The following is a 25134-nucleotide window of genomic DNA, read 5'->3' as shown; positions in this document are numbered from 1 at the left end:
ATACACACATATATATGTATGTGTATATATATACACATATATATGTATGTATATATATATATATATATATATATATATATATATATATATATATATATATATATATATATATAATGTATATATGCATGTATATATATATATATACACACACACATTTTATATATATCATGTTCTTTTCGAATACCTTTATAAATGATAACGGTAGTTCAGCCAGGATATGCTCATTTCAAAAATTTTATTTACATCCTCAAAATATTATTGTTTTCATTTCGATGCCCCGCCCTCTATCGTTTGACCAATTAGAAAGTCTGTGAGTGTGTCACATCCAGGTTGCCAGTTACACACCGCCCTCTACGTCTTGCTACTGCCACTGGTAAAGTTACTAAACATGTCAGACCTTAGTAAATCTAAAAGGCGTCGTTAGGATTCTCAACTTATTCATGACAAATCCAGGAACAAAACGAGGATTTGTAACGGGGATGCCTTTGAAAGATGGAGACGACTGAAGGCGGACAATATTTTTTTCATCTGACACCAAACTTGCTAATTTCCTCTTTGATAGGTAAGTAAGAAAACGTAAATGCCTTATTACTTGGAAATGGACATTTCGTACGTAAACTATATTGTCCAATACAGTCTATGACCTTGTCTAACAAAGCTAGTATGTTTGTGCAACGAATACTAAGTGTGATGGTGCTCAGCTCCTAGTGTAATGCTTAGCATTCTAGCCCGGTCAATGACACATCAACATACAGGCTAACGGGGGAAATATATGCCCGTTAGCCTGTATGCCGATGTGTCATCCAACTGACAGGCCAAAATATATTTTCGACAAATAAAACCTATATGGATATGGGTAGTGTCAGTGTATATTCAAATATTCAAATTAAATTTGATTCAATATAAGAGTAGCAACACCCCTTCTATGATATGGTGAATACAAAGTATAGTAGGTGTTTTTATAACCAAATCGTTTTCATTTCTCGTATTCCTGTTGTTAAACATCACATGCACCTTCTTCCTCTTTAATTTAACCATCACCTTTGCCCTTTTGATTGGGTTTCTCAGGTCGTTTACATTCAAAGATACAAATTTTAAATCACTTGCACCATACTTTGACAGAAAAAAACTTTACATATTTGTCCCACAAGCTAAACTTAATCCACACAGTAAACAACAAACATAAAGTAATACATAAATGTGAACTAATTATATAAAACAAAACAATTAGAAAAAAAGAGTGGCTTCCAGGTTCTGAAAAACATTCTTTAATAAATTGAGGGGGTAAAAAACCTTACTCAATGAAAGGGCCCTCTCTTAGTTGGCAGCTACAGGCTGTTTGTCACTTGCTAGTGATAGTGTTTTTTTCTCAGCCTCCTCGTCAGTGGGCGTACTTGTAAAGGGACAAGTCATCCTGTTCTTCTGCGGGTTCTACCGTTGGAAGTTCCATAGCCGTTCCTTGGCCCGAACAACCACCTCCGCACTACGTTGAATCTAGAGGTCGATGTCCTCTGGAAGCTTCAACTCGGCTTGGAGCAGCCTCTGTACGAACTCCGGTACCGATACACCCTCTTTGCCCTCAGGAACGCCATCTATGCGCAGAGTGTTACGCCTGGCTCTGGCTTCCAAGTCGTTTAACTTGTCCTCTAGTTTGAGCAAATCCCGAACAGTTTGTTGAATGACATTATGTACTCCATTGTTTTTGTCCTGGGCATGACGTTAAAGTGCATCCGGCAGTGGGGGCTCCTCTATGGGGTCTTGGGGCACTAGGAGGTTAACCCCTTTACTACTGTTACCCCAGGTGGCCCTTGGCAAAGGCCTAGTACCTGACTGCCCCCTAGCCAGGGATACGGTGAAGACCTCAACGGCGGAACAGGCGGAAGACGGCAGATGTATGAAGGAGGCACCCCCACATCCATGTGAGCCCAGTTATGGGGAAATAACCCAAGACCTCAACGGTGGAACAGGCGGAGGATGACTGCTAACCCTATGGAGCATCACAACGGCTGGGATGGCGGAAGAAGGCTGCAGCAGAAAAGGGTCGTCTTGGACTCCATGCCACTGGACCCTGACCCAGATCTGTCAAGGATCGTGTGGTGACTGTCTGTGCACTAGTCTCCCCACGTTAAACAAAGTCACACACAGGCATCCTCCATAAAGGGATACACCCCTACCAGGAGGATCGTCATACTCGTTCGAGTGACCGCCGATGATGATGACTCCATGTTTCCATGTCATTGTTTTGAATTGGCATCTCGTCAATTTGAGCATTTTGTTCCTGTATGATTTGCAAATTCGCTGCAAGTTGGTGGTTGACATCCTGTTTTAATTCAGTTAATTGTTGCTCCTATCTTGTTTGATTTCTTCTTCAAGTGTTTTAAAGTAATCCTTTAGCTCCAATTTTAGTTCACTTTTTTGTTTGCTTATATCTTTAAGTCCAATACGAACAGTTGTGGCTTCCTCGCCATGATTGGTTTCGAGTGCCCGCATTTCCTCGAGTTGAGTAACTCGCTCTGGGTCTCCCTCAGGTTTCTTACGAGTCCCTTCGTTCTTTGTTTTAATTCCCTTTGACACATGTGTCTCGATATCCATATATTACCACTAAGTTTCGATTATGAGGATTTATTTCTTGCTGTTTTACGAGATCCAAAAAACCCCAACCTGCTACCATGCTCTGCAGCCAACCGCAAGTCTGGGGGTCTTTTCACCTCACAGCTTGACTTGTCACCCGGTGACTGTGGTGATGCAAAGTTTAATGCGTTTCCAGCCTGGAGGTCATGGTCCCTTGGTCAGATCAGCGACCTTGTGGACTGTCTGCCGTCTATGTCACATTGCAAGTACAGTAAATGTGTTCAACCCAGTTGACGCTACTGTTCCTTGAGTCCTTTTCGGTGTTGGTGCCAGGAATGGCAGCTGGCCCCTCTATTCCTGTGCCACATCTGCTGCTGAAGTGTTTTGGTGGCTTGGTATACAACCTTCTTATCCGCACCGTCCTCTATGTTAGTACAGCCGGCATTTTATCTTGTGTGGTCAGCTCCTCTTCTCCCACACAAGATGTGCGAGACCCGCTCAGCCTCACTCAGGGTGCTTGATACATTTTTTGGGGCATGCAGGCGGACATGTTCCTTGATTTGCTTCAGTTGGAAGCCCCGGGTGAACACGTTTAGGGCCGGCTCCTATGCTAATTGTCTCTGGACGTCGATGAGGATTTGGAGCGCCTTGTCTTCTAGAGCAGCCTGGGCAAATTAAGGCCCGGGGGCTGCATGCGGCCCTTTGAGCTTTTCAATCTGCCCTGCCGGACATTCCCAAATAATTTTTTTAGATCTTTAAGAGGGAAACTGTAGCTGCCATTATGATGTGCAGTGATGTTTTCAAATGACCGTGAGTTTTGAACAATACAAAGTATTTCAATGGTTGGAATCTGCACTTTTGCATGATATACTAGTTACTATGGTAATCTACGTCACAGCAGCTCAGACGAGGCACCAAGCAGTGTGGGTGGGGAGCGTTTCCACAGAGTGTTTCTAGAGCAGCCAGCCTGAAATGCGGGTGTCAGGGACAGAGGAGGAAGGAGAATTTTACAACAAAGTTCTAAAGCTTAGTGATGTATCAGATAGTAGTTTTTTTTTTTTCGCATTCATATTTCACTGTTTGTGTTGCATTTTTGTTGCGTTTCACTTGATTGTAAAATATGTCGATGGTTGTCAATATTCAGTTAATATTGTAAATCCCACATTCTTTATTTTCACGTACATTCTGGGTGTCTCATTCAGTAAAAAAATAAAAAATTCCATTCCGTTTAAGGCGGTCTGTCATAAGGTTTTTAGCATTCAATCAGACATTATTGTGAGGTTTTGTATTAGTGTTCCTAAAAATAGATATACCGGCCCCCAGACACATTTTTTTCTCTAAATTTGGCCCCCCGAGTCAAAATAATTGCCCAGGCCTGTTCTAGAACAAGGGTAACATGGATCGCCATTTGCTCTGCTGACCAACCGTTGAATCGGACTGCAGATAGACTTGAATGGAGTTGGTCTCTAAAGATCCATCGCCATTAAAGTGAAGCAGCTTGGCGTATCATCATGACGTCCCCGATGTGGCAAGTGGCGAAGGTCAGCTTTGCGCTCACCTTAAGCTGCCCCCGGTGACTGGCATCGACTTCGCCGTTGGCGGTGGGGGTTTCTTGTTACCTCTTTAAGGTACCTCCAGTGGCCAGCGTCACCCTCATAGGTTATCGCCTCGCTTCTAGAAGGCGCTCTTGAGAGCGTACTCTGCTGCTCCCATCAGCTGCATCTTTAAGCTCATTATGAAATCCTCAATTTCTTGGACGTGAGTGCTCTTTATATTACATCAGCAACATGTAACTATGACTAAGCGTTCTACATTTAGAGGTGAACTAATAAGAGGTCTGGACACACAACACCAATCAAATATGAAGTGTGAAGTGAAGTGAATTACATTTATATAGCGCTTTTTCTCAAGTGACTCAAAGCGCTTTACATTGTGAAACCCAATATCTAAGTTACATTTAAACCAGTGTGGGTGGCACTGGGAGCAGGTGGGTAAAGTGTCTTGCCCAAGGACACAATGGCAGTGACTAGGATGGCAGAAGCGGGGATCGAACCTGCAACCCTCAAGTTGCTGGCACGGCCACTCTACCAACCGAGCTATACCGTCCCTATGAAGCAATATGATGGCAGTCACACATAAGAGATATGTGTAGACTGCAATATGACTCAAGTAAACAACACCAACATTTTATATGTTCCATTGAAAATATAGCACATGACACACGGTGATCAAAAATCTATGAAAATGTTTTAGTACGACTTTGGTAAGCTATGAAGCCGCACCGCTTGGTGGATTGTACTGTGCTTCAACATACGAGTATTATTATGGTGTGTGTTTAAGGTAAGACATATTATCTGGCGTTTTGTTTCGCAATATTATGCAAAAGCAACTTTTTTTTTACCTTCCGGTACCTGCTGATCTGTATTTGGGATCTGCATAAGTCCTGAAAATGTGCGCACGTCCGCCTTTGTAGTCCGTGCCAACACCGTAGTCGATAAGCTTCTTCTTTTTTTCAACCTTCTTGTTATGGGACATTCATCCGCCGCTGTTGCCATTTCTAATATAAAGTAGTGTAAAGTTCTAACTTATATCTGTCAGTAAACTCACCATGAAAGCGCTAAAACATACCGGTGTAGTGAGTTATATTATTCACCCAAGGAACTTTAGTTATTAGAGAGTTCCGGTCAGACGGTTTTTCACGGGACACATTTGGCACATTGCACTAGTGAGCCACGGATGAGGAGATGCTTCTCCCGTTATTGATTTAAGTAAAGTCTGAATGTCATCAAAACAGTTAGCTCCATCTTTTGACACTTCTTCCACTCCCGTCCTTGCACGCTACACCGCTACAACAAAGATGACGGAGAAAAGACGCTGCCGAAGTTGAGCCAAGTAAATAAGACCGCCCGCAAAACGGCGCATCCTGAAGTGACTGTCAGAAAGCGGCTTGAAGATGATCTGTAAAACATAATCATTGCAACATTTTGACCAAAGAACCACCATTACATGTTATGTAGACCACAAGGAAGTGTTTTCAGTTCAGAAAAAAATAAAAATAATATGACTCCTTTAATGCGCCCTATAATCCGGTGTACCTTTCGTATGAAAATAAACCTGACAAGACCCGCTCATCAGCAGTCAATTTTATAATCCGGTGCGCCCTATGGTACGGAAAATACGGTAAATGTGAGCGCTACATGTTGAATCTAAATCCTAAATTAAATATTAAATCTAAATCTTAATTATAAATGTGAGTATAAAGATCAATATTTATAAAATGTCAATATTCCACCAATCCGAGGCCTCTCAGCCGCGCCCACATCTCTGCCTCTCAGTGCATGACACTCATACACCTTTCTTACTGCGAAAGAAGAAAATAGGACGGATGATTAATGGCAATTAATACCGATAAAGTAGCATATTGTTAAAAATGTTAGCTCCAAACTTGTGAGCGTGCATGGTGTGTTGCGTAAAGGCAAATTAGAAAACAAGATGCTCAAACAGATGATCACTTCACTTCCGCGTTTGTGTTGTGCTGCGAGGAGCAGGAACGAAAATGGTAAAATATTAAAGTAACATAATAAAATAGTGATATCGGCATGCGCTGGATCCGAACTTTGGACCAAACGGTGACTTCACACTCACTATAATCTTGTTTTTACCATTTAGCTCACAATTAAGGCATATTCTTCAGAACATATCCAAAGTGAGCGTGTGAACTGGTTGCTGCAGCAAATGAGCATTAGAGCGATCGCGTCGTTTACAGCAAAGTAATGTTCATATGTGACAATCAAGAAGTAAGACATGCTGAAAGACATGTAGAAATAGAATTAGGTTTATTTACGCAGACTGCCTCGGTGTAAGAATCAATTCCATTCATTGTCAAAAGCGGAAATTAAGTGATCAGCTGTTTGAGTGTCTTGTTTTCAAATGTCTTTACGCAATACACACGTTTGGAGCTAACCATTTTAACAATATGCAACTTTATTGGTATTAAATGTCAATAATCAATAATCAGTCATTTTTCCTTCTTCTGCAGTAAGAGAGATGTAGGAGTGTCGTGCAATGAAAGGCAGAGTTGTGGGTGAGGCTAAGAGGCCTCAGGTTGGTGGAAAGTAGGCATTTCTATAAATATTCATCTTTACACTAGGAAATAGATTTAGCACTCACATTTTGATTAAAGATTTAGATTCAGATTTAGAATTAACAAAAAAGTGAGATAAGGTATTATGGGAACATGGCCCAAACAAGTGGAACAAGTGCCCCCCAGGGACACTACAATGTGAACATCACAACAAAAACATCCACAAATATTTGTGAAAGTGAAAAAAATATATATATATACTCTTCATGATAGTAGATATATATATATATAGATAGATAATACATGGTATCGATACTTTCCATTTTAAATAGATAGTTAGCATAGTTAGATAAGTCTGCCACTAACAAGTAGACAATCATTTTGTTAGGCTGTGTAGAAAATATTTGTTTATTTAACACCAAAGCAGCAACTTGTGTTCCTTGGGGTCATTCAACACAAGAAAAAACAATAGTACATGTAAAGAAATGTTGCCATCTAGAGGCAAAATAATATCCTTCAACTTCTTTTCTGGCACCTTAAAAATGACAATTTTATTTGCATTTACTTTTTACCAATAATAACTCGTCCTCGACCCTTTATTGTGCTAAATCTGTCTGATATCGATTTGTACTTGGTTTCAACTTTAACATTAAGTGACAAATGAGGCAAAAAATGTAACTAATTATTTAAAAATGTAATAAATTATTAAATAATTTTTTTAAATATTTCATGATTTATTTAGTTTAAGATTTGATTGATCATTTCACTTTTTAATTAATCATTTCACTATTCAATAAATTATTTCACGATTGAATTAAAAAAATATTTAATGATTTATTTCATTATATCACAAATTTATTATATCATGATTCATTAATGATTTTGCAATTTATTTAGTTATTTCAGGATTTAAGCAAACATTTTATGATTTATTAAATTATTTCACGATTGAATTGTTTCACAATTATTTATAAATGCATATTTCAGAACTTAATTAATCAATCATTAAATTAAGTACTTAACAATTTAACTATTTATGTTTCAATTAGTTAATTTAAGATTTAATTAATATTCCATAATTTATTTATTTTAAGATTTGTTTGATCGTTTCACTTTTTATTGAATCATTTCACTATTCAATAAATTATTTCACGAGTGAATGGTTTCACACTTAAATTAAATAATTTATAGATGCATTTACATTTTTCAGAACTTAATTAATTCATGATTAAATTAAGTATTTCACAATTTAACTATTTCATGTTTTAATTAATTAATTTATGATTTAATTAAATAGTTCATGATTTATTTATTTTAAGATTTGTTTGATCGTTTCACTTTTTATTTCATCATTTTACTATTTAATACATTATTTCATGATGTAATTTAAAAAATATTAAATGACTTATTTATTTCATGATTTAATTAATTATATCACAAATTTAGTATATCATGATTAATTCATGATTTCACGATTTGATTAGTTATTTCAGGATTTAAGCAAATATTTTATGATTTATTCACCTATTTCATGATTTAATTGTTTCACAATTAAATTATTTATAAATGCATTTCATTATTTCACCATTCAATTATTTCATGATTAAATTAAGTATTTCACAGTTTAATTAATTGACGTTTTAATTAATTCAAGATTTAATTAAATATTTCATGATGTATTTATTTCATGATTTAAATAATTATTTCACTATTTAATTACTGGCCTGAGAACGACGCGAGAGGAAGTGGCTGGAGAGAGGGAGGTCTGGGCTTCTCAGATAAGCGGAAGAAGATGAATGATCTACTGAATTTAATTGATTATTTCATGATTTAATTATTTCACAAATGAACTATTTCAAAATTTAAATAAATATGCCATGATTTATTTAATCAATTCACAATTGAAATAAATATTATTTCAGGATTTAATTATTTATTTCAAACAAACTTTATTTATAGAGATCTTTTCATGCAAGTTGAAACACAAAGTGCTTTACACCCGTAAAAAAAAGAAGACTAAGCACTATTAATAACAAAATGTAATTATTTCACAATGTGTTTTATTATTTCACCATTTATTTGTATCATAATTAAGTTATTTCACCATTTAATTATTAACTCAGGCCTTGGACTGGTACGGTCCTTGCGGTTCTACGGGGCGGGGTCGCATTAGGCAACCCTCCACTAAGTCTGCGCCCCCTTTTTTTTGGATTTTATAGGAACGTCTGGAAGCCATTTTATTGAGGGGGAGGGCAACTGTCATGACTGCTCCTAACAGGTTGGACTTGTGTTGTTGTTTTCCTATTTTTTGGTATTAAGTTCCTGTCCAGCGCTCTTTCTTTTCGTTCCACTTCCTGTTTGCTGCAACTTTACCTCTGGTTTGAGCGCTGATCTCCAAACCGGCTTCTGATTAGTAATCAGATGACTCACCAGCCTGCGATCACTATCAGAATGGCTTATTTTCTAGCATCACCTGACAAACGATGCTGGTTCATTTCCTTATGTTGGTATGATTATGCTTGCTGTTGTGCTGCTACATCTGCCTTTTGCTATTATTTGTCTGTTTGTGTGTCTTTTTTCCACTCCTGGTCCACTTCCTTAACCACACCTACGCCCTAAGTTTTTCCCTTATAAATGACATTATACCTGCACGTCGCCTGCCGTCCATCTGATATGGTCCAAAAAATGGTCCAAAAAATGGCCAGTCAAAACCAAAACGGCCAACTTCTTGTTTGTTTGCGAAAATGGGTTACTGAGACTTTTTTGTGCGTCATGTCATGATAGACATATTAACCAAATTTGGCTATGATCAGTGAAACTGCTAGCAGGGGCTTTTTTTTCCACCAACCATAAGGTCGGGGCCCATTGCTGGGCCGCGAGCGCCCTTTGGAGGGCCCATCCATCCATCCATTTTCTACCGCTTGTCCCTTTTGGAGTCACAGGGGGTGCTGGAGCCTATCTCAGCTGCATTCGGGCGGTCGGTGGGGTACACCCTGGGGCAAGTCGCCACCTCATCGCAGGGCCAACACAGATATACAGACAACGTTCACACACTAGGGCCAATTTAGTGTTGTCAATCAATCAACCTATCCCCAGGTGCATGTCTTTGGGAGTGGGAGGAAGCCGGAGTACCCGGAGGGAACCCACGCAGTCGCCCTAACCCGCAGCAGTACTCAGTTTTAATACACTTTTCCACCACTTGTGGCAGTAATGACAGTATCAAACAAAGAGAAGAAGTCTGGGGCAAAAGTCATAAAGAAGTTTCTCAAGCGCAAAAATTATGACTTACGAGGTGAAGCTGTATTTTTATTTGGACTTTAATTTTATTGACAGTTAAGTTAAGCGAGATATTTACTATTAAGTTAATTTATTTTAGCACAACATTTTATGTACATTTATTTTTCGTCATGAGTACCTTGTGCAGTGGTTAGAACATATTTTTCCAATCAGCCTGAACTAAGCCTAAGGTTTATGCATACTTGCCAACCCTCCCGTTTTTAGCGGGAGAATCCCGATATTCAGCGCCTCTCCCGACAACCTGCCGGCAGAGATTTTCTCCCGACAAACTTCCGGTATTCAGCCGGAGCTGGAGGCCACGCCCCCTCCAGCTCAATGCGAACCTGAGACTGAGTGGGGACAGCCTGTTCTCACGTCCGCTTTCCCACAAAATAAACAGCTTGCCTGCCCAAAGACGTCATAACATCTAGGGCTTTTATAGAGTGCACAACTGCGCACACAACAAGGAGACGAAGCAGAAGAACGAGGAAATTACAGACATGGCGGCCGAAATGATATACTCCACATGAACGGAGAAGTTAAACAGGACAATACTGCCATCTAATGGATAGCCACTGGAACACTGAAATTCAAGTATTTTTTTTCTTTTCTATGTAAATAAAATAAAATTAAAAAAAATATATATAGCTAGAATTCACTGAAAGTCAAGTATTTCATACATACATATATATATATATATATATATATATATATATATATATATATATATATATATATATATATATATATATATATGAAATATATATGAAATACTCGAGTTGGTGAATTCTAGCTGTAAATAACCACGCCCCCAACCACGACCCCCCCCCCCCCCCCCCACAAACAATATTTGTGATTGACACATGGTTTCACATCATTTGACGAGGTTGTAAACTGTAAGTAGGTTGGATATAACTTTTGAATATATAGAAGGATTACTAATTTAGAGTTAATATTTGAGTGGGACCCAGGTCCCTTTGTAGTGGAAAAAATGGGCCCCAAGGTAAAAAAGGTTTAGAACCACAGTCTTAGACTACCAACGTTTTCACCGGCTTATTCATTTAAATGTTTTTTTTTTTACCAGTCTATTCATTGTAATATTTTTTTTCACCGGCCTTTTCATTTTTTTGTATAGCCCTTTTATAGGCCTTTTCATTATTTTTTTCCACTGTCTTTTTCATTTTTATTTTCCAGTGGCCTTTTCAGGGTTTTTGCACTTCTAGCGCTATGTGCTTGGCTAACACGGTATAAATAAATCACGAGGCTGGCATTCCAAGTATTCTGTTTTAATTTCTGTTAACCAACATGTTTTTTTCCCCCACATTCAGAAGAAACATACTTTTTATTTAAAGTAAATCCCATGTACAGTTGTTTTAATCACAAACATTGAGTCTATGTACAACATTTACAGTGTTTATAGCCACAATCGAACAACACTGTGCACTTTTTTATTGTAATTATGATATGGATTTGGACAGTTTTGTACTAAAAATAATGATCATCAGTTGCATCATTTTCAGAAGCGATAAACAAAGACATTTGGATGATTTAAAAATATAACTAATAGCTGAGAACATGTTTAGGCTGTCTTGAGAGTATTTTAGTACAAATAAAACTTTAGGTGTATTTCCAAGTCTATGCAGATTGTTAAAACATAATTACAACTTTTAGTATTAGGCATATATTTACTCTCTGACCTCTTCACACAATCTTTGACAAGACAAGCTTGATATTGTGGCTCCAAAAGTAGTACTTGTTGTAGTAGTAGTAGTAGTTGTAGTAATACTGCATTCAGTGCTACTGCTGAAACGTAATCCCTCATTATTTCATCATTCACATCTTAAAGCAAACAATTGTGTACATTCTGCCTCTTAGCTACAGTTAAGCTGACATGTTGTCCTCAATCTTCTAAGTAGCTTCTTGGCTTTCCAGCAATTGTAGTCTCAGTGACTAAGACTTCCTCAAAAATGGTTTTAAGCGGGACCTTTTAAATCGATTTACTGACATTTATAGCCATTTTAGGACTTTGGCGAGAAAAATTGGGAGTACATTCACAACAATATTGGTAGAATACATGTATTATTATAGTATATTATACGGAATTATTTAGAGGAATCTACCGTTAGCACCAGAATCTATGCAACAACAATGCTAAGGTACTTCGTCTTCTTTCAGTTTCACAATCCAATTGAATTGTGAAAGTAAACAAATCAAAGAGAAAACGTGGACCTGAAGTAGAAGCCGTTGCCCATTATAGTTGAGTTTTCAACAATGTCTAAAAATCAGTGTCGTTCTTTGGGGTTCTTATACTGTACGGTGTTAATTGGATGAATCGTCTTTAAAAACATTACCTTCCCTTTCTTTGATCTTCTTCAGCCAAAAAAAGGTGTCCATCTTCATCCAGTTAAACGATGGCTTCACATTTGGAGCACTTGGACAGCTGCCTTCATACCAAACTGTTCAGTAAAATGTTGCACCTTCTGGCAAAGTAACAACGCTATTGGCACGTCTTGCTGTGAGTCTACAACAACAAGACAATGGAGGTACACTCACCCTGCAGCAAATCAAATGTGTTCTTCTTGTTTTCCAGCAAAGTGTCAATGGATTTCCTTCCACAGGTCAAACGACGCTGTCCTGCAGCAGGGGCTCAATGTCCTCCTCGCTCGTTGCGGGAGGAGATTCTTCGTCGCTGCCCGGCAGAGGAGTGTTGATATGGACGCCTGCCAGTGAGGACAGCGACTCCTTGCTTCCTGGATGGAGCTTATCGCTGAGAGGGAGCGGAGAAGATGCGGCGGCAGAAGGTGGTTTCTCTGGTATGAACAGAGCAACGAGGAAGGCCACGACCACGGTACAAGCTCCCAATAGGAAGGGTGGGCCAGGGATGAGGGATTGCTAAAATGAACAGGAAAAGTTACTTTTAACATTTATATCCATCAATTGTTTCTTCTGGCGGTGGTTGTAACGAGGTGGTCCAATCTGACACTTATAGATGGTTTTATTTAGGCGTGTCCTAATACAACTTTTTCAGCTAATGATAGGACACCGGTATTGATCTGATATACACTACCGTTCAAAATTTGGGGTCACCCAAACAATTTTGTGGAATAGCCTTCATTTCTAAGAACAAGAATAGACTGTCGAGTTTCAGATGAAAGTTCTCTTTTTCTGGCCATTTTGAGCGTTTAATTGACCCCACAAATGTGATGCTCCAGAAACTCAATCTGCTCAAAGGAAGGTCAGTTTTGTAGCTTCTGTAACGAGCTAAACTGTTTTCAGATGTGTGAACATGATTGCACAAGGGTTTTCTAATCACCAATTAGCCTTCTGAGCCAATGAGCAAACACATTGTACCATTAGAACACTGGAGTGATAGTTGCTGGAAATGGGCCTCTATACACCTATGTAGATATTGCACCAAAAACCAGACATTTGCAGCTAGAATAGTCATTTACCACATTAGCAATGTATAGAGTGTATTTCTTTAAAGTTAAGACTAGTTTAAAGTTATCTTCATTGAAAAGTACAGTGCTTTTCCTTCAAAAATAAGGACATTTCAATGTGACCCCAAACTTTTGAACGGTAGTGTATCAGCAGAAATCATACATACTTTCACATATTTTGTAGTGTGGAATGTTAGACAAGGTTTGAACAAGTCAAATTAGTTAAACAGAGAATAATATTCGATATGAAAACCACTGACCTATGTTTTATTAACCATTTGGAACTGACTTATGCTGTTTTTAAGTTGAAGTGAAGTGATCTTTTTTTTTTTTTTGCGACACCTATTGGCTGTAGTAATTCAATAAGTCGAGCTCATGATTTGATGATGCGGCCACGTTTGTTACTAGATACTTTCAAATACAATTCTGCTTTGAAAACCTTGTATCTATAAGTCAGTAGTCTTCAACATTTTCCAAGTCAAGGGACCCTTAAACTGATGTATATCGTGTATACAATTGTGATTACGTTTTGAATTAAACTGGTCCTAAAGGTAACTTGTTAATGTGCAAAACTAACATTCAACTACCGCAATAATTGCTAGCTGACAACTGGCGCGCTAATCACCAGCTGGTAATTAGAGCGCCAGCAATTGTAAATGCTAACATGAATAGAATATAATTATTTGTTCATGTTTTTATTTTAAACCTGCGAGGGGGTGGCCATGCCAATGTCATTTCTAAACTACACCACAGTGTGTTAGATCAATCTAATGTATACTTAAAGACATTTACATTTGTTGACAAATTGCAGGGAACATATACCAAATATACATAAAAAAGTTGAATCAATCACAAATTTCACGATTCCTCTACAGCACCTCTGCTGAGTACCCATTGAAGACCTCTGCTGTAGTAATATGCAACTATCATTATTTGATACTTGTTTATATTGACAAATGTGCTGTTTTAGACTGCAATACTGTTCAATTATTAAAACTTACTATTCTCTAGTTTGTGTGCTTATCAGTTGTGTAGCTGCTAGCTCATAGTAGCCTACCACATTTACCTTTTTGTAAATGACTTGACTAAAATACGAGAAAACACCCACCTTAACGGAGGACAGTTAGATGTTAAATGGTTGTCCTGCTGGCTGTCCAGATATTGCTTGTATTTGAGTTTATATCAGCAGTTTAACACCCAACCGAGAGGGGCAAGGGGAAGAAAATGGATGGATGGACTATATAATCCCATCATCCGTCTTCTTCCGCTTATTCGTAGTCGGGTCGCGGAGCAGCAGCCTAAGCAGAGAAGCCCAGACTTCCCTCTACCCAGCTAACACGATTACTAGCGCGTGACTCGGTTAACTGTGTGGAGTTACTTAGAAAAGTAATAGAAAAGCAAAACAGCCAAGTGCTGAAACGGTGGCAGCAGCAGAAAATGTTTTGAAAAAGAATTTGCAAAAGCATTACTGTAAGGCGTGTGACATTTTTTAAGTCAACTAATGCAAAGTAGAATCCTTAGTGCCCTTCTTGTCACATATATATATCATTAGATATTTAACTAATTTGTAGAGATGCAAGATATTCGCATATTTCATGCACTATATGTATCAAAGTGGCCCTCGTCGCATCCTTAAACCTTTCTGAATACAGCCCTTAGTGGAAAAAGAATGGGTGCCGCTACCTTATTGTGTACGTACCTCAGTCGGACTGTGCAGAGGCAGAGGGTCAAAATCTCCCTGGATGGGGTCCATGGTGTTGAGCTCCACATTAAAAAGGAAGAAGATGAATCCATACAGAGCTGGACCCAAACCATTACACAGGCCTCTGATCCCTGTTATCATCCCCTGGGCTACACCTGTGGGGGCACAAGCACAGTTGTCAAACCCAAGGCCCCCCATGATCTTTTATGTGATCTGCCACATTTTTTGATAAGCATTTGCTTCATTTTAATGTGATCCACCACATCATTTTATGTGGTCTGCCACATTTTAGTTGGACCGCAACATCATTTTGTGTTGTCCTCCACATTATTTTACGTGGTCCGCCCCATCATTTTAAGTGATCAGCCACATCATTTTATGTGGTCCACCACAGCCTTTATCTGATCCTTTACATATTTAAATTGGCCATCCACATCATTTAATGTTGTCCACCACAGCATTTATCTGATCATTTACATTATTTAAAGTGGCCACATCTTTTAATGTTGGCCCGCCATATCCTTTTATGTGATCTGCCACATTTTTTTAAGTGGCCCGTCATGTCTTTTTATGTGATCCGCCACAATATTTGGGGGGTTTGGTGGTAGCGGGGGTGTATATTGTAGCCCGAAAGAGTTAAGGCTGCAAGGGATTCTGGGTATTTGTTCTGTTGTGTTTATGTTGTGTTACGGTGCGGATGTTCTCCCGAAATGTGTTTGTCATTCTTGTTTGGTGTGGGTTCACAGTGTGGCGCATATTTGTCACAGTGTTCAAGTTGTTTATACCGCCATCCTCAGTGTGACCTGTATGGTTGTTGATCAAGCATGTCTTGCAGTCACTTACGTGTGTCTGCAGAAGCCGCATACAACATGTGACTGGGCCGGCACGCTGTTTGTATGGTGAAAAAGCGGACGCGACCACAGGTTGTAGAGGACGCCATAGGCAGTGCCATCACGGCACGCCCTTAATATTGTTGTCCGGGTGAAAATCGGGAGAAATTCAGGAGAATGGTTGCCCCGGGAGATTCTTGGGAGGGGCACTGAAATTCGGGAGTCTCCCGGAAAAATCGGGAGGGTTGGCAAGTATGCCTGCCATGTCATTTTATGTGATCTGCCACATTGTACGTGGCCCGCCATTTAATTTTATGTCATCTGCCGCATTTTTTTGATTGGCTCTCCACACCATTTTATGTAATCCGTCACGTTATTTAACTTGGCCCGCCATGTCTTTTTATGTAGTCTGCCAAATCTTAATTGACCCGCAATATAATTTTATGTGGTCCGCTACATCATTTTATGTGATTCGCCTTGTCATATTATGTGCTCTGCCACATTTAAAATGGCTCATCCATGTCATTTTATGTGGCCTGCCACATCCTTTTAAGGGGTCTGCTGCATTTTAATTGCCCCACCGTATCATTTTATGCGGCCTGTGAAATAATGTAAATATTAAAGCAAATTCTGGCTAAATGTATTTGTTCTTTCAATTTTGACAGAAAAGTGTACTGCATGCCATTGTAAATGCTCTTTTTGTAAATATTATTTGATCATGCAAGATTTTCCAAGCATTTTTTTTTTACAGTTATCAAAAATAAATACTTAAATATCTGCTTGTCACCTTGATTTACGATTTGAAAGCAACTTAACCATCAATGTGTTAGTAAAAAAATATAATAATCAAAAACAGATTTGTGTAACCAGGCTATTAAACGTTCATATATGTATATATTCACTCCCTGCCCTCTGACGACAGCCATGATTGTGATTTGGCTCTTAATACAAACACGTTTGACATTCCTTATTTAAAACATGGTCACTGTCAAGAACAACACAAGTCCCATCAGCAAAATCTATGACACACTTTGATGTGTGGCAGATGAAAATGTGGCGGAAAGTTGACAAGATTGTCTTTGTCACCTTGTTTATCAGGATCTGCAGACTGTGACACCAGAGCTGAGACTGCAGGGAAGGTGATGGAGGACATGGCTGCCACAGCACCAGCGGCCCACATCATCCTGGTGACACGTAGCAAAGAGACACAAACACATGCATGGATAAAGGTGATGATTATGTTTTAAAGTCTTACATGAGAAATCCAAAGTGGTTAGAGATAACAAAAGGCAAATTATAAATCTCACCAAGGCTCTGATCCAAAGCCATACCAGGCCAACTGAAGGATCTGGAAGCCCAAACCCAGTAGAACAGTGTTTTTATTTCCCAGCGTTCTCATCAGCAGTGTGAGTAGGAGAGTCTAGGAATGAAAAAAAGAAGGCATTTAAAAAACATTCATGCATATAATGTACTCCAGTCATTGCAGTACCCTCAGTAACCAATTTTGTTCCAATCATGTGTTTTACTGGACAAACAAATAAACACCTTGATTCCTTACCTGTGCGACAATGGATAGGATGCCAACAACCCCAATAAAAACAGCAATGGTTGTTGAGGAGAAATTGATGACCTGTGGTGAAACACAAAATAAAATATTATCCAGCATTTTCACAAAATACTGCAAAGGTGTAATAATGACACAGAAAGCCTCTTATCTATTATAAGCATCAGTGTTTCCCATACATTCATTTATTTGCCACAGCATGTTTGGACTGTCACAAATTGATTTGGCACTACCTGTAGCTATCGCTTACAAACACATTTTAATGGGATTGTGTGTGAATGTAGCTTGTACAGTAGATGGCATCGTAACTCAACCTTAACACACCTCAGGCAAACACATCTGCCACAGAATGTGTTGCTAACTTGGTGTGATATGGTTTGTTTTAGACATGCTTAACAGTCACGTACCATTGAGAAACATCACATGGTTACATTTGCACAACTCAACTGGTGTGAAAAGAAGTAGGAAGAAGCAAAGCTTATTTATTCATACCCCCTTGTCATATGGGGTATGTCTATTACAAATACTTAATGCACACCATAATCTTTACATGTTGAGACTTTACAATATTGTGTTTGCTTACATTTTAAATGTTGTTCACTTACTGTGTAAGGAACAGAAAGGAAAGTAATCAATAAGCAAATAAATGCCTAAAAACATAATACAACATAGATTGTACAATGTTAATAACAAGAAAGGAATAACAATGTAAGTAAATAGTTTTATAATAAATAATTTAAAATTAAATAAAGATAAGTAAAACAAAAACTTAAGTAACTGTAAATACTAGAGTATAATTGTGACAGGAGTATAATTTTGACTGAATGACCCATCGTATAACTAATGTTTTATAGACAATATGCAATTACTTATTGGTGATTACCAATGTATAAAATATATAGAAAAAAATTGCAAAATTTGGCATAATCTATGTTATTACTGTAGAGTTGTTATTGTTGATGTTTTCAAACTGCATCAAGCCTTTTCTTGTTGTCGAGGTGATGTCATTTTCAGTATTTGCCCCTTGTGTCTTTTTTTAGTGATGGGTACCTTTTGAATCGATACGGTACCAATTCCTGGTACCTGGCAATCGATACTGGTACTTTATGGTACCAATGTTCAGTATGTTTGTGTGTGTTCATGTGTTAATAAATGTTAATTTGTTTAGTAATAAAATATATAATTTTTTATGTAACGTTTAACGGTGAACTAGAGTCACATCTAGTGACTTTTCAGGTGCTATTGGACACTCTTAGAGATTAACATTAAATTATCCCAAAATAGTGTCAGGTTCAGTGTTAGAAATACTGTTGTTACATATTAACGGCTTTATTAACATGGGGGTATCAAATACGTATTTTCCCTTCTGGAGTAGTACCGGTAATGGACTATTATAGCAAAATTGTCTATCTTACCTGTCTCAGGTAGAGGAAGAAGCTAGAGTACTGTCCAGCCTCTGGCAGGTATGAGAGGAAAACAGTGATACAGATAAGTAAGACAGTGGTGTCCTGGCCCACCTTTCTCAGAGACTAAACAGAGAGAGAGATAGAAATACAGGAGTTAGACAAAAAAGGCGGTACACAAATCAATGTATCCAATTGATGCAAATGCATTTTAGGTCTAGTTCTGCAATAATCTTTAAAATAAAGTACAGGTAAAGCATCCTTAATTACAAAATTGGTACCGTGTTGTGGAGTGTTAAGATATTTTTGCTCATGCCTCTTGTGTCTGCACTGGACAGACAGTGCAGACACACTGCACCTGTTTGTGCAGTGTGTCTGTTGCATGCAAAACATCTGTTTCATACAAAACAGATTGACGTGTTTCATGCAAATCAAACACTTCAATCTAAATATACAAAGGATGTGGCGACACATAATTAACTGCTAGCCGCTTGCCAGTCAGAGGGACTAAAATTAAATACATTGTCAGCCAGAAGGAAATTGCCGTTTGTGGTCGACATTTAAAGGCATTCATCGGAAATGGTGATCACTTGTTGACTGTCTGCTTTGAAGTTGAAATGCATTTACTGCTTCATGTCAATTTTGGTCCGTTAAAATCTAGTTTGTTGAACGTTTGTACTAGTTAAAACGATCGCAATTTCATTAGCCTGCCTATGGGATCAGCTATTGTATGTTAGCAATAATAAAAAGGAAGTGCTCTTTTTTTCCCAATTTTGCCTATCATTCACAATCCTTATGTAAGACAAGAACACATGTTCTTCTTTTTTAATGCATTCTAACTACCGGTAGTAAATAAATGCGAACAAATGTCCGCCTACAATGGAGCATATGGAAGTCGCTCTATTCTGTCGATAAAACCCTTAAAAAAACATCCAAACACCTCCATTGAGGTTTTATACACACACTGTAAGTATATATGTAATGCGGGCACGTTTATAATATTTACATATTTTATTCATTTTAAGCATACACGGCAGATGAATTTAAAAAACGCATCACAATGATCGCTTTTTTCAACATCACTGATTATTACTCATTGCAGACTTCATGAGAGCCAACAAACATAATAAAACATCACTTACTGTACAATGTCTGCTGTCATTAGGATGCCGACTGATATAATCTTGCTATATTCCCCTTTTGATGAAGAATGACTTCTAATTCTCGCGAAGAAAACGGTGGTATAACCAAGCATCTTTTCGTGTCGTTGTCGCCATTACCAGGTCTAAATTGGCTGTCAAAGTGTACCAACTTGTCGGAGTCCGTCCTCATTCTTATACTATCAAGGTAGGAGGCATTATTTATGATCTAGAATAAACTTTCATGATCACAGAGGGAAAGTAGCAGCTCACCAGCTGATGATGTCAACATAGGCACACAAGCTACTGATCCCGGCACGTGAGTTTGTCTGTGTTAGCGCTTATATTAGCAATATCGCTAATACTTTGTTAACATTCAAATCACAAAATGGACTGCTACTACCATCTATCGCCTCAGGAGGAAGAAGCAGTGCGCTGTTAACACCGTGTGTGGTGAGGACGGTGTGCTGCTGACCTCAGCTGGGGATGTTGTGGATCGGTGGAAGGAATACTGTTCAACCTCCATCACTCAGGCTTTCGAGTTTTTACAAGCTGCTTTTGATGTCATCCAGGCTCACTTATTTGATCTTAAATTGTTTTTTAAATACAGATAAAAGCAAGGTAATGGTTTTCTCTCATTCAAGGGTGCTACTGGAAAATATTCCAAATATTGTAACATCAAATGGAAACCCTATAGAGCAGGTCTTAAATTACAAGTACTTGGGTTTTACTCTTCATCAGGAGCTTTCATTTAAAGCCCATATTAACAACTTGGTCTCTAAGCTTAGGGTAAAGCTTGGTTTCTTTTTTAGAAATAAAAATTGGTTCTCTTTTATAGTCAGAAAGAAATTGGTGACAGCGACTATCTTGCCCATAATTAATTATGGAGAGTAGATGTGATTTATTTTAGTACTTCATTTAAATACCTCCAGTACTTGAACACTGTTTTTCACTCAGCACTAAGACTGGCTGTCGTAGTCTCACCCACCACTGTCAACTGTATATGAAATCAGACTTATCTTCATTGAGTGCACTGACTATCATTTATAAGGCTCTTTTAGGTTTAATGCCTCCATACTTGTGTACTTTGTTGCAAAGAAAAACAGCTCTTATGCATTACGTTCTAACAATTTGTATGTTTTAACTGTTCCCCATGTACGGACTGAATTTGGCAAAAGAGCTTTTGGCATTGCTGCCCCTCTGGCATGGAATGCATTGCAGACGAAACTGAAACTCTCTGAACTACTTCCATTTGGAGCCTTCCGTTCTATCCTGAGGGATAGACAGCGAGAGACGTTTGCACAGTGCCTGTGTTTTTAAAAGGTGTAAATCTTAATTGTTTTACAGTTCTCTTTTATGCATTTTAAAATGTATGTCTTAACGTATTACTTTTTTGAAACTGCTCTGTGACATGTGCTGTTGACCTCTTGGCCATGTCACCCTTGTGAAAGAGATCTTGATCTCAATGGGTTTCTTATCTGGTTAAATAAAGGTTCTATAATACTTCGAAGACCTTCTCAATCCCACCTACATGTCTTCCAATGAGGAAGCAGTGCTTGGGGATTCTGTGGTGGGCTCTCCTTTTTCTGGGGCTGACAATACTGATGTAGTTAAAAGGCGCCTCTGTGGTAGGGACCCGAGGGTGGATGAGATCCGCTCGGAGTTCCTTAAGGCTCTGGATGCTGTGTGACTATCTTGGTTGACAAGACTCTGCAGCATTTCATTCACATCAGGGGCGGTGCCTCTGGATCGGCAGACTGAGGTGGTGGTTCCTCTATTTAAAAAGGGGAACCGGAGGGTGTGTTCCAACTATTGCGGAATCACACTCCTCAGCCTTCCCGGTAAGGTATATTCAGGTGTATTGAAGAGGAGGGTACGCTGGATAGTCAAACCTTGGATTCAATGTGGTTTTCATCTTGGTCGTGGAACTGTGGACCAGCTCTTGGCAGGATCCTTGAGGGTGCATGAGAGTCTGCCCAACAAGCCTACATATGTTTTGTGGACCTGGAGAAGGCATTCGACTGTGTGCCTTGAGAAGTCCTGTGGGGAGAGCTTAGAGAGTATGGGGTATCGAACTGCCACAATCATTGATTGTGTTCGCTCCCTGTATGATCAGTGTCAGAGCTTGGGCCGCATTGCTTGCAGTAAGTCGGGCCAGTTTCTAGTGAGGGTTGAACTCTGCCAGGGCTGCCCATTTTTACCAAACTTTTATGGACAGAAATTCTAGGCGAAGTTAGGGCGTTGAGGGGATCCGATTTAGTGCCTGCAGGATTATGTCTCTGCTTTTTGTGGATGATTTGGTCCTGCTGGCTTCATCTGGCCAGAAAATCAGCACTTCCAAGTCCAAGTACATGGTTCTCGTCCTGAAAAGGGTGGAGTGCCATCTCCGAGTTGGGGACGAGATCCTGGCCCAGGTCAGGGAGTTCAAGTACCTCGGAGTCTTGTTCACGAGCGAGGAAAAAGTGGATTGTGAGATCGACAGGCGGAAAGCTCTTAATTTAATGGTCGATCTATGTTCCTATCCTCACCTATGGTCATGAGCTTTGGGTTATGACGGAAAAGACAAGATCCCGGGTAATTGCGGGCGAAATTAGTTTCCTCCCTTGGGAGGCGGAGCTCTTTCTTCAAGATAGGGTGTGAAGCTCGGTCATTTACGAGGAACTCAGAATAAAGCCGCTGCTCCTCCACATCGAGTGGAGCCAGATGAGATGGTTCAGGCATCTAGTAAGAATGCCACCCGGACGCCTCTGTGGGGAGGTGTTTAGGGCATGTCCAACCAGTCGGAGGCCACGAGGAAGACCCAGGACACGCTGGAGAGACTGTGTCTCCCAGCTGGCCTGGAAACCTCAGAATCTTCCGGGAGAGCTGGATGAAGTAACTGGGGAGAGGGAATTATGAGCTTCTCTGCTTAGGCTGCTGCCCTGCGACCCGACTTTGGATAAGCGGTAGAAGATGGATAGAGAGATTGATGGATAGGATTGTGGGTAGATGAAGTGAATGCGACATGCTAATAAGATAGAGCTAGTGGCTGTCAGGTGCTCCCAGCTCTAACGGATAACTAACTTTTCACAACTATTTTGTGAGGTTGGTAATGTTTTAATGTGTTTCAATGACATCTGCTTGAGTTCTTGTAGTTAAGGTGATCATCAGAGACAGAAAAAACACTTTTGTGGTGGATTCTTTTGACTATTTACAAAATTACATTTCCAATCAGATAATCTAGGTTTGTTTTTACGATTTTTAAAAATCCAAACACAATCAAATTAAGGTGTTTATATGTGTTTTAGAAATCCAATTCCTGCAATAATTTGGTTTTCTTTAGTGCATGTAAACATATTGTGTGTCAACCTGTGTCTTGTCGGCGGCAGTCATGTCAAACAGGTCCATGACCCATTCCAAGTAATATTTTTACTAATTTCTCATTGGATAAAGCATGAAGTAAGATTTAGTAGAACCCCATATTGTGTTACTTACAGCAAAGGGATCCGCTTGCTCCCAGGATATAGGCGCTCCCCAGGTATTGAGCCTCATTTTGTCAGGCAAAGACTCAGGCACAGCCAGCAGGATGAAGCAGATGTCCGCAAGGGCGATTAGTGTGGCCACCAGGACCACCAGGTTGTCTCCATACCAGGCTGACAAGTACGCCCCAATTGCTGGGCTGGTCACCAGGCTGGCAGCAAATGTAGCAGACACCTGGAGGGTTCGGATAATGGGATGTATAAGCGAGTGCAAGGAAAATATATTAAAAAAAAAAAAAGATAATACAAATAATTAAGCAATAACACGATTATATAAAATAGGACTACATAGAATTAATAATGAATAGAGTGTACAATTAGTCAAGAGATTAAAGATTGATGTATGAGTAAATATGGGAGTAAAAACATCTCAAATAAATTTATATTCCATTACAAAAAGTGCTATTATTTTCTGACATTTTAGTTGTTTCCAAACAGACCAAAATTTATTCACGACCCCCCAAATTGAAATATTTGTAAAAATGTGTACAGTCTACTGTTTTGCTGGCACCAGCAGTCTACATCCGATCAAATTATAATCAAATATATTTATTTCATACTGATGATTTAAAAACACTATAGGATTATAGGAAATTCAAAAATATAAAAGCCATTATGGCTAAAAATACTTAAACCATGCAAACATAAAAAGAAACGACACGCAAAATAATAAATGCAATGTAAGAATAAGTCAACAAACACAAAATTCAAGCTAACTCATCAAATTGCCTCTCAAATCTGGTTGAAGAAAGTTAAGATAAATAAATCCTTGTTTTAGCTTACAAGCTGTGTTTTACGAGCGCTCCTAAACATACTACACAGCTCAGACGGTGTGCTGCGTTAAAGTAACGATCCTTTCAGGGCGGCACACCTTGTATTTGGCACAGATCTCGTGCCTGTAAAGGAGATTTAATACCCGAAAGGAGAGAGTAATCTTGGCGGCATTTTTGGGGAGCTGTCGGTGAGGTCGTTGTCTGGATCATTGGATATAAAAAGCTCCTCAAACCATCCGCAGATCATACATTACTGAGCAGGTTAACACAATGCTGTAGAAATGTCCGGCAGGTCGTTTTTAGATGAAACACTGATCCAGATCATGGTATTGATCAATGAATGAAATCGATTGGCCAATGTCAATTGTCAAAGTCATTATTGTAGTGTTGTATTTCTATTGCAGTGTTGTTGCTCATATTTTTTGTACATTTCAGAATGTTTGCACAGCTGTTTCTTGTACATACTTTATATGCTTATGCACTTTTATTTTATACATTTTAAATGTATCTCTATACTGTATATTATCTACACTGTTTTATTATTATTGTTACTCCATTGTAACGCACTGCAGAGAGAGGAAAACTTAGTTTCTGTGTTTTGTGTGTCTTGGACACAATGTGAATTAACAATAAAGACTCTTGAATTATAGCTGTCAATTGTTGATGATTCAATTCCGTCAGACTGTCATTCTTTGAGTCTTTCTTTTCTTGAAATATCTCACAAGGGCCGTTCTCCAAAAAAGCTTTACAAAGAGTTTGTAATCCAAAATCAAGATGAGTAATCCAAAAAATTGTCAAAAAATGTCAAAGGTTCAATATGACAGTTTGTGCGAG

At 38.9% G+C, this 25134-nt stretch overlaps 1 protein-coding gene across 2 annotated transcripts in view; it reads right to left on the bottom strand.

Annotated features, from left to right (window-relative positions):
• Positions 1-11201: 11201 nt before the first annotated feature.
• The window catches only part of mfsd14ba (major facilitator superfamily domain containing 14Ba), a 29867-nt gene continuing 15934 nt past the window's right edge, over positions 11202-25134 (bottom strand). The window contains exons 6-13 of one of the 2 annotated variants that reach the window (XR_009823666.1): positions 23484-23702; positions 18883-18996; positions 17462-17533; positions 17211-17323; positions 16990-17087; positions 15071-15228; positions 12485-12823; positions 11202-12411 (exon numbers count right to left, since the gene is read on the bottom strand). Coding sequence is in view for 1 of the 2 variants with exons in the window: in XM_062031528.1 (XP_061887512.1) it covers positions 12551-12823; positions 15071-15228; positions 16990-17087; positions 17211-17323; positions 17462-17533; positions 18883-18996; positions 23484-23702 (1047 nt within the window). In the remaining variant the exon portion in view is untranslated. Of the gene's footprint in view, positions 12824-15070; positions 15229-16989; positions 17088-17210; positions 17324-17461; positions 17534-18882; positions 18997-23483; positions 23703-25134 lie in introns of both variants that reach the window. The other variant, XM_062031528.1, reaches the window with a different exon arrangement.

Source organism: Entelurus aequoreus, linkage group LG21 (assembly GCF_033978785.1).
Source record: "Entelurus aequoreus isolate RoL-2023_Sb linkage group LG21, RoL_Eaeq_v1.1, whole genome shotgun sequence".
In the NCBI taxonomy this organism is placed as follows: domain Eukaryota; kingdom Metazoa; phylum Chordata; class Actinopteri; order Syngnathiformes; family Syngnathidae; genus Entelurus; species Entelurus aequoreus.
Note: the sequence above shows the minus strand (reverse complement) of the source record. Positions and strands in the feature narration are given on the sequence as shown.